The 9979-nt window shown below is 36.6% G+C and overlaps 1 protein-coding gene across 1 annotated transcript; it reads left to right on the forward strand.

Annotated features, from left to right (window-relative positions):
• The first annotated feature begins 1911 nt into the window (after positions 1 to 1911).
• Positions 1912 to 7504, forward strand: LOC311089746 (uncharacterized protein). Its single transcript, XM_084124684.1, has 3 exons — positions 1912 to 1990; positions 3790 to 4109; positions 5149 to 7504. The coding sequence occupies exons 2-3, from the start codon at positions 4076 to 4078 to the stop codon at positions 7248 to 7250; spliced, it is 2136 nt and encodes a 711-aa protein (XP_083980810.1). The 5' UTR covers positions 1912 to 1990; positions 3790 to 4075; the 3' UTR covers positions 7251 to 7504.
• Positions 7505 to 9979: the final 2475 nt, after the last annotated feature.

Here is a 9979-nt window from a genome sequence, read left to right on the forward strand (position 1 = left end):
TACCGCGAACAGTTATAAAAAGACACATTTTTAATGACGTACGACTCGCATTGACAGAATGTACGATCTGTCCGCTTACACGGCAGGTCCAAAATGCACATCCAATTCATATCAGATTTATTTCCACATATAAATGACGCCTGAAACCTTCTTTTTTACCGGAGTCTGACACTGCCATTTCTGTTTTATTATTGATAAGTCCGTCTGATACTTTTTTGCCATTTCTGTTTTATTATTTTATATTTTAAGTCCGATAATGTTTTTGCTACTCCTGTTTAAGGCTGCTCTTAGCTTTCCTGCACTTATCTGTGTTGTGCTGTTATACAAGTATTATTCTCTTTTAATTTTGTACTTCTGTAAAGCACTTAGGTCAGTCAGTGGCTGTTATAAAATGTGCTGTATAAATAAAATCAACTTGAACTTGAATCTACCAGTGGGGGTACTATGAAAATAAATATTGATTGAGTTTTGTAAAATATTACAATGTTATGTGAAGTGTGTTCTTGAAATATATTCATACAATTTATTATTTTATCTTATTATTATTATACCAAAAATGTTGTGTGGAAAAAAAGTGTTGTGTTCTTTGTTATATTCATGGTCCCTTTCCACAGGTGTATAAAATCAAGCACCTAGATTATGAATGCAGACTGCATTGTGCTTGATTAATACACCTGTGGAAAGGGACCGGATGAAATCCATGAATAGCCTACTTATGTTTTTTTATTTTTTTTATCTTATAACATTTTATCTAGATTTAGGATTAATTTTATGTTAGATGAACATTTTGCTAATTTAGGCTAATAGAAACAAATAAATCCAACTCAACACTTGCGGGAGAGTGGAGCAAGTGACTTTTAAATGATCTTCTCCCAAATTTGGTTGGAGAGGATAATCTCAGAGCACATTTGTTATCTTGTTTTTCCTCTAGTGTGGGAAGTCACATGGCTGGTTTTAGAGTACTGGACTGTTTCCATTTCATTAAAATAGCTTAATGTATAGCCTATAAAGATTGAGTCTATCCAAAATTACAGTCAATATTACATTTCAATTTACAATATAACAAAAAAAATTACAACTGGCCTGTTGGAGTAGCCTATGCTTTTACATTTACATACAAAAAGGGCAGATAGGTAACCTAGTCTTATTATTTTTTTATTTCATAAATTAATCAGATGATTTAGATTAATTCACAAATAACACATACGTTAATGCCGTGGACATATAAACGGGTGCCAGATAGTAACCTTTCACATTGCCTCACTATAAAAAATGTCTAACCCTCCCAAATCAAAAATTTCAAGTGACCGATAACATCTAAATTTTTCAATTGGCCCAAGTGAAATTCTTGTTGCAATAGTCTGTCAACATTGGCTCAATGAGAAATAATACGTCAGACTAATTGAAAAATGTAGATGTTATCGGTCACTTGAAATTTTTGACTTGGGGATGTAATTTTTTTTTACAGTGCTTTTAAGTCTAGTAATTTACATAATCATATCGCAGACGCTTTTGTCCAAAGCAGCTTAAAAAAGTGAGGAAAACAACGAAACTGTTCATTGTAATAAAGAAAAAAAAGAATACACAAAAACAAAGTTTCAACAGTTTTTAGAAAAACACACACATAGTGTGAGCAATGTTCTTATTAAGTGTTTACGCGTTTGTCACAGAAACGATAAATAATTCATCATAATCATGACAAATATTAGAGAAAAATACAATATGATGTATGCCAGCATCTTGCCTATCAAAACAAACTTGTCTTTTTATCACGGTTGAACTCGCACTAACATTAACAGGCTTGATAGCGCGTCATGTTCTGTCAACTAGATCCAGCGAGGGTGAGCTAGAGCTCTAGCTCCTCCCATTTGACGCTGCAGCGAAGCCCCGCCCACTAAATATAGCGAGGTGGAGCTCCAGAAAAGGGGGAGCTCGAGCTCTATCTCGCGCCGTCTCTTCCTCATTGAGTTTCAGCGGAGAATCTTCTCAGGTGAGGAGAGCAGTTCGCGGTATTTCTCATATTTACACAAGCTTCAAACACACTTTATACAGTTTGATTAAGCGACAGGCTCATTTCTGTATTGTTTTCATTTATCACAGCGATACTTTCTGGCGTCTTCCTTCTGAAATAAACATGTAACGTTAGTGCAGCAGCAGCGAGCATGAGGAGAACATGCTGAGTTCATTCAGACCTGAGCGATAACTTGTGCTCGTTTGTGTGATTGATGATTTTCTCGATGTTTGGAGAGAGAACTGTTACTGAATGTCAAGTCAGTTGGTCAAATTTTTTAGTTACTTTACATTAATGAAATTAATTACACCCTATACTTTTTGCAAATGAACATATTGATTTGTGCTGCTGTTTATTTTTAAAGGTTTTATGATTATTGTCCGTTTTGATTTAATTTAGTTACAGCAATGAATGTAGTTATTAGAAAGTCAAACTGTATTTCAATTCATGTGCATATTATGATTGTAAGAAATAACAGTATTTTCTTTTTTTTAGTAGAGCAGTTTTATAGTCTTTTATCATCTATCCTGACTCAAATAATGTGTTTCTAACAGCAAACACTCAGATAAAAAGTGAGATGATATGCTGATGATCCTGAATGACTTGTTGAATGAGTGTTGATAGTCTGAGGCTCATCAATATTAACAGATCTGCTGAAAACACTCTTTAAGTCTTGGAGGTTTACGGTGCAAAAAGAACAAAAAGTTGAAGGAGAATGAGCAGAATTGAGTTATGTATCTGATTCCATTAAAATTATTGCTAATCTTTAACTTCTTATTCTTTAAAGGTAAAAGTCTTTCTTGGAACTAAAACATAGGATTCAGCCAGAATAGTTTAAGTTATAATTACTTTAGCTTTTTAACATTATCATTAATAAGAGGAAAGATTCTCAAAGCCTTTAAAGCAGGCAGAGTTGTTTATTACTTAAATATACCGACAGAATGGACCAACATACTGTGTAGAAAAACTTTCATTTTCTTCTTATACCCTGAGAAAGGGATTGTTAAACATTATCAGCACTGAAACCTAAAGACCATAAACCTGAAGGCAAATGGCTGGTGATCAAGAGAAGAAGCACATTAACATATTCTCCTCAGTGCATCGTACATTACGATACTTTAATATTTCTATTAAGTTCAACACAATTCTGTTCAGTCTATAAACTGTCAGATGAGACTAAACATGTTAGGACACACACAATAGTGTGTAGTGGGAAGAAGTGTGTTTGTCCTGTGAAGCGAATGGCACAGATGTGTGTTAGAGGAGTAAGAGACACAACAGTCCTCAATCTGCATAATGACAATTCCCTGGCATCAGATTCACAGCATTAGCATACTGTGATGATGAGGCCATTGTCCCTCATTTAATTCACATGAATACTTTTAAAGTGACAACGGCTGTACTTGGGCATTAAATGGCTAGTTATACCCATATTTCACGTCAATAGTTCCTGTTTTCACCTCATTGATTATGCTGATGTCTTCAGATCTCCTGTAAATTGACACTTAAAGCTCATTTCATTGGCGTCAACAGACTGAGGGTATTTGTTGGCTACAAATATACATTTATTTCTGTTCATGCAACTATTCAACTATTCTCACCATTGTTATTTATTTTCGAATTGACTTTACATTATTTTTGCTCTTTTCTTTATTTCTAGATGTCTGCCTATGTTTTATATATTTTCTACAGTAGACAGAAAAACAAAAATACATGCGTATGTGTGATATTAAGTATAAAAACAAACTCAGTAACAGATATATTTTTGATTTTGGCAGATCAGCTCCTACCACACAGCAAATACATCATCAGTGAAGGTCCTCCCACATCAATTACATCATCAGTGAAACTCCTCCCATAGCAAATACATCATCAGTGAAGCTCCTCCTACATCAATGCATCATCAGTGAAGCTCCTCCCACAGCAATTCTCCAATAAATGCTGTAAATTCCCATCAGCTACAAGTGAAGACAAGCATCAGAACATCAGGAAGAGCTGAAATCTGCACAGACTGAGTTTATTAAAGAGGACAGAGAGAACACGAGTGATCCAGAACCCTGCAGAATGAAACACACTGAAGATCCTGAAGAACAAAGAGGTTGGTGTTTATTCCTCATTCATTCATAATGCTGAAGAACATTCATGTTAGAAACATTCAAGCACTTCATCACATTTAGATAAGCAGTTAAACTATAAAATGGGTGAAAATGTTCTTGTTTGTTAGTTTTCAACAAATGGTCAGTAATGGGAGGTTTATAAACCTTTATACTGTTTGTCAACATCAGGTCAAACTAAATATTCTAGCTATGTAACACATTTATATCTCGTTCACAATTTATTTGCAACAATGTTGCCAATATCTTTTGACATTTTTCAATATAGTTATCATTATAATAATATTAGCAATTAACAGAGTAAACAACAAACTACAGTATATCAAGTAAATGAACTTTCCAGATAAGGTTGCATTTCTTGTAAATAATAGAAGTTACTGAGATTATTCTTCTTATAATAACTTTGGTAACAGGGTTGATGAATACAGTCAATGCTACAGTTGGTGTAAAAACTGAGACAATGGATTGAGATTATTTCTTGTCTTCCCATCATGCAGTAGAAGGAGCCCAGATGATGTCACTTCCTGAGTGTTACTCTGTTTTTAAAAGCAGGAAAATCATGTCAGGAGTAACAGGGTTGAGTGAAACATGTAGGACAAAGATAATGCTAATAAAAATGGCTCATTTAAAACTAGTTAAAGCCATGGTCAGTGTAGACTTTCAGCATGGCTTGTGTTTCTGGTGTCCCACATTCACATGCGTATGATTGGAAGTCGGTGGAACAAAAAAGTCAAGTGTGACCGGCCCTCAGTAATTAAAAAGTCTTAAATAAAATAAATTGAATATCTAAAAGTTGTTGTGAAAATATGGAAGTATTGTATATTTTAATTGTTTCATTGATCAAATGTAATTGATAGTTCTCACTACAGAAATATGGGATTTGTCTGTAATGTTTTAAAAAATTAAATATTCAAGATCGGTGTACCTCATTCATGATAATATTATGTAGCAGTTGTTCTTGCATCATTTGTATGTCCTTTTGATGTACTGAAAATAAAAATTCGATATTTTTTTTCATGTCAGACCTGATGGAAGAGAGTGAAGAACTGAGTGAAGTGGAGGAGGAACATCATGTCAAACCTGGAGAAAAACCTCTGAGTCGCTCAAAGACTAAAAAGACATTTTTAAAGAAAAGTAAAGCCAAGAAATCTTCCACCTGCACTCAGTGTGGAAAAAGTTTCTTAAACACACGTGATCTTGATGTTCACATGAGACTTCACACTGGAGAGAAGCCGTTCACATGTGATCAGTGCGGGAAGAGTTTCACACAATCAGCACACCTTGAAAGTCACATGAGGATCCACACCGGAGAAAAGCCATTCACGTGTGATCAGTGTGGGAAGAGATTCTCCCACAAACATGGTTTCGATCAACACCGGAGAATTCACACCGGAGAGAAGCCGTTCACATGCACTCAGTGTGGGAAGAGTTTCATAAACAAACCCAGTCTTGATATTCACATGAGAGTTCACACCGGAGAGAAGCCGTTCGCGTGTGATCAGTGCGGGAAGAGTTTCACACACAAAGGTAATCTTAATGTTCACATGAGGATCCACACCGGAGAGAAGCCGTTCACATGCACTCAGTGTGGGAAGAGTTTCATAAACAAACCCAATCTTGATATTCACATGAGGATCCACACCGGAGAGAAGCCGTTCACATGCACTCAGTGTGGGAAGAGTTTCATAAACAAACCCAATCTTGAAATTCACATGAGGATCCACACCGGAGAGAAGCCGTTCTCGTGTGATCAGTGTGGGAAGAGATTCTCCCACAAACATGGTTTCGATCAACACCTGAGAATTCACACCGGAGAGAAGCCGTTCACATGCACTCAGTGTGGGAAGAGTTTCATATACAAATCCAGTCTTGATATTCACATGAGAGTTCACACCGGAGAGAAGCCGTTCGCATGTGATCAGTGCGGGAAGAGTTTCACACACAAAAGTAATCTTAATGCTCACATGAGGATCCACACCGGAGAGAAGCCGTTCTCATGCACTCAGTGTGGGAAGAGTTTCATAAACAAACACAATCTTGATATGCACATGAGAGTTCACACCAGAGAGAAGCCGTTCGCGTGTGATCAGTGCGCGAAGAGTTTCACACACAAAAGTAATCTTAATATTCACATGAGGATCCACACCGGAGACAAGCCGTTCTCGTGTGATCAATGCGGCAAAACATTTCTCTGTGCAGCAGCCCTGAAGACACACCTGACAGTTCATATGAAGGAGAAGCCGCATTCATGTTCTGTGTGTGGAAAGAGTTTTTCACTCCTGCTATATTTACAAAGACATCAGAAAATTCATTCTGATGTAAGAGAGTACATGTGCTTTGAGTGTGAGAAGACTTTTATTACAGCGAACTGTTTAAAACTGCACCAGAGAATTCACACTGGAGAAAAACCTTACAAGTGTTCACACTGTGACAAGAGGTTCAATCAGTCAGAACATCTGAAAAAGCATGAGAGAATTCACACTGGAGAAAAACCTTACAAGTGTTCGCACTGTGACAAGAGGTTCAATCGGTCAGAACCTCTGAGAACACACGAGAGGATCCACAGCAGAGAGAAGCCGCACACGTGTGATCAGTGCGGGAAGAGTTTCACACACAAAAGTAATCTTAATGTTCACATGAGGATCCACACCGGAGACAAGCCGTTCTCATGTAATCAATGCGGCAAAGCATTTCTCTGTACATCAGCCCTGAAGAAACACCTGGCCGTTCATATGAAGGAGAAGCCGCATTCATGTTCTGTGTGTGGGAAGAGTTTTTCACTCCTGCTATATTTACAAAGACATCAGAAAATTCATTCTGATGTAAGAGAGTACATGTGCTTTGAGTGTGAGAAGACTTTTATTACAGCGAACTGTTTAAAACTGCACCAGAGAATTCACACTGGAGAAAAACCTTACAAGTGTTCACACTGTGACAAGAGATTCAATCGGTCAGAACATCTGAGAACACATGAGAGGATCCACAGCAGAGAGAAGCCGCACACGTGTGATCAGTGTGGAAAGAGTTTCTCCATTAAAGGTCAGCTGAAGCTACACATGAAGATCCATACAGTGGAGAAACCAGATCACCGCAGTAATAATTATGATACCCAAATGTCAAAATGATTAATGACTTTGACCTTTTGACAGGTTGAACTTCCGGTATAGGGGTCAGGGATTAACCTTTGCCCTTCCTCCCCATCGATCATGTGGTTTTGACAGAAGCTTTTGACCTATTGACCCTGCTAGTAGGGCTGGGTAAAAAATATAGATTTCTCGATTTTAATCGATTCTTAAATCCCAAGAATCGATTAGTCATCCTGTGTTCAGTTGATGAATGAATGTAGCATGTAGCGCATACCATCCAATAAATCGCAATAATCTTTGTGCTTTGTTATTATTGATATGAAACCATAGACTGTAAAAAATATGGACGTCTGTGACGTCACCCATAGACTTTCTGAAGAACGGTTTTGAAGCCGTTTATGGGGGGTATGGGCGGCGCCATCTTGGGAAATCCTAACCCCGCCCACCTTCTGGCCAATCCATATATGGGTAAAGGACGCAGCGCGCGTCACTCAGCTCGCTCTGCTACTCCGGTTATCTCTGTATATTTTAGGCAACGAAATATGTTAGAAAACACCATACTAACTCTTTTCGCTTTCATTTAAAGAAATCTTAAACATTATAGCCACACAAATGTGGTTCAGGCAACGCGTATTGATTATATTCACTGCATATAACGTTTGCCTATTTATAACAAAACGAAATATAAAACACAAACCTGCCTCTTTTCGTTTAAATATAATATAAAAATATTAAACATTTTAATATGGTCCAGGCAATATGTGCATTTGTACTAAACAACAGATGTTGCACTAAACAACATTACCATCTTCGTTGTATTAAAATTTAAAATGACAAAACTCAACCCAGTCTCTTTTTGTTAAATTTCAGTTTTATCAATATTAGCTATTATAAAAGTATAAGTAAAAGGTACAAGAAGCTATACAAATAAAGCAAACAATTCTGTCAAACATACAAAGTCAGCGCTTGATCTAGTCTAACCATACAACGGTAAAGTTAAATAGCTTATGAAAATAGCTTATGAAACTTATGAAACTTTTTCGTCAGCCAAAACGATTGGCCAGGGAACAAATTATAGATTCACGAGACCAAAAATCGCCCGTTAGATATACACAAGACGAATTATATCTCATGTTTAACCACTACAGAGACGCCAGAGACAGCGGCAAACCTCAGAACGACTAGCCGAGGAAAGGCTGTACCAGGCGGGGTACGTGAACGCAGAGCGCCCGGTCATCGCTGGATCTCACAACCTGGATACAATTTTCATAAATCTTTATAAATAAACCACAGATTTGAGCTTTAAACAACTACATTCTCGCCTGAAAAACTCTTAAAACTACATTTCATGATACAGAAACAGTAGTATTATATGTCAACTGTATTAAAAAATGGCGCTTCTTATGTTGTCATTCTCCGTGGCGCTGCCTTGTCAGCTGTCAATCAAGCTGTCAATCAAAGTTAACCACGCCCTTATTTGTCATACATTTTATATCCAAATACGATCTAAACTAACGAGTTAGAAAAAAATTCACCCCCCTCACAGTTGTCAGGCACTCGGAACCTATCGAAAAATACAATAAAAGTCCATGGGACCAACCTGTAAAAACATGAATTTATGCTGTGAAAACGGACATTTTAACCCTTTTGGGACCTCCCTCTAGCGGATTTTCGACGTATTGCAGTTTTTCGCACTTCCGGGTAGGCTTCATTTTTCAGATTAGAATGTTGCCGCTTGTATGAAACGAAGTCAGATTTCAAATTATGGCCATTTTCTTATGAAATTCAAAAACATATACCGTTTTGTCGCTCTGGCTCAGCTCTAGAGAAGCACATGATCTTCTCTTCCGCATTAATAACACCAGTTACAGCGAAATAAACATGAATGAGCGTCTGAAAGTGTGTTAAAAGATGGAGTACAACTTATCGAAGTCCGTATCATGTGACATGGAGTCGCCCAATCAGTGTTTCAACCGTGGAAAGACGTTAGTAAACAATGTCATGTAACGTCACATTTACCTCAGAAAAAACATATCCAGTGACCATAAACTCGTCAGTCAGCTAGAAAAATTAACTCTAGAGAGGATCATTTTTTTTTAATTATGCACCATATTACATATTCATTATAATTTGCAATATTCTTCAATATGTAATGCATGTTTGAATAAATCTGGAAAGTTTTTTTATGACCGCCACCATTTAAATTTTTATATCATTTCATATAACTTTATTATTATAAAAATAAATAAATGTGTATTTTAAGTGTTTGTATACAAATCAGTTAATTTTTACCTTTATATTATATATATTATAAGTCAAGTCAAGTCAAGTTTATTTGTATAGCGCTTTTCACAATACAGATTGTATCAAAGCAGCTTCACAGTATTACATTAAAATAATACAACAAAGTTTGTTTCAAGAGGAATTTATTGATTGATAAAATTAAATTAAATATCCCCAACTGAGCAAGCCAAAGGCAACAGTGGCAAGGAACCGAAAAACTCCGGTATACTCCATTATAGTAGGCTAATGAAGCCTATAGGCTACAACTGACTCCCCTAGTTTACAATAATTGTTTTCCTTGAGAAAATTTGCAATGTATTGTACCAGATATCCAAAATAATCAATATTGAATCAAATCGAATCGAAATCGAATCGAATTGCAAGCTTGTGAGTCGAAATCGAATCAAATTGTGAAATTTGTGTCAATACCCAGCCCTACCTGCTAGCCCTAGATCATGTGGTTTTGACAGATGTTTGATCTTTTT

Source organism: Abramis brama, assembly GCF_963993115.1.
Source record: "Abramis brama genome assembly, chromosome: 9".
Taxonomy (NCBI): Eukaryota; Metazoa; Chordata; class Actinopteri; order Cypriniformes; family Leuciscidae; genus Abramis; species Abramis brama.

Bases quoted from the DNA above. Each gene is read 5' to 3' on its own strand.
- LOC311089746 (XM_084124684.1), top strand. From the start codon at position 4,076: ATGAAACACACTGAAGATCCTGAAGAACAAAGAG. The intron at 4,110-5,148 runs GTTGGTGTTTAT...TTTTCATGTCAG, and splicing joins AGATCCTGAAGAACAAAGAG to ACCTGATGGAAGAGAGTGAA.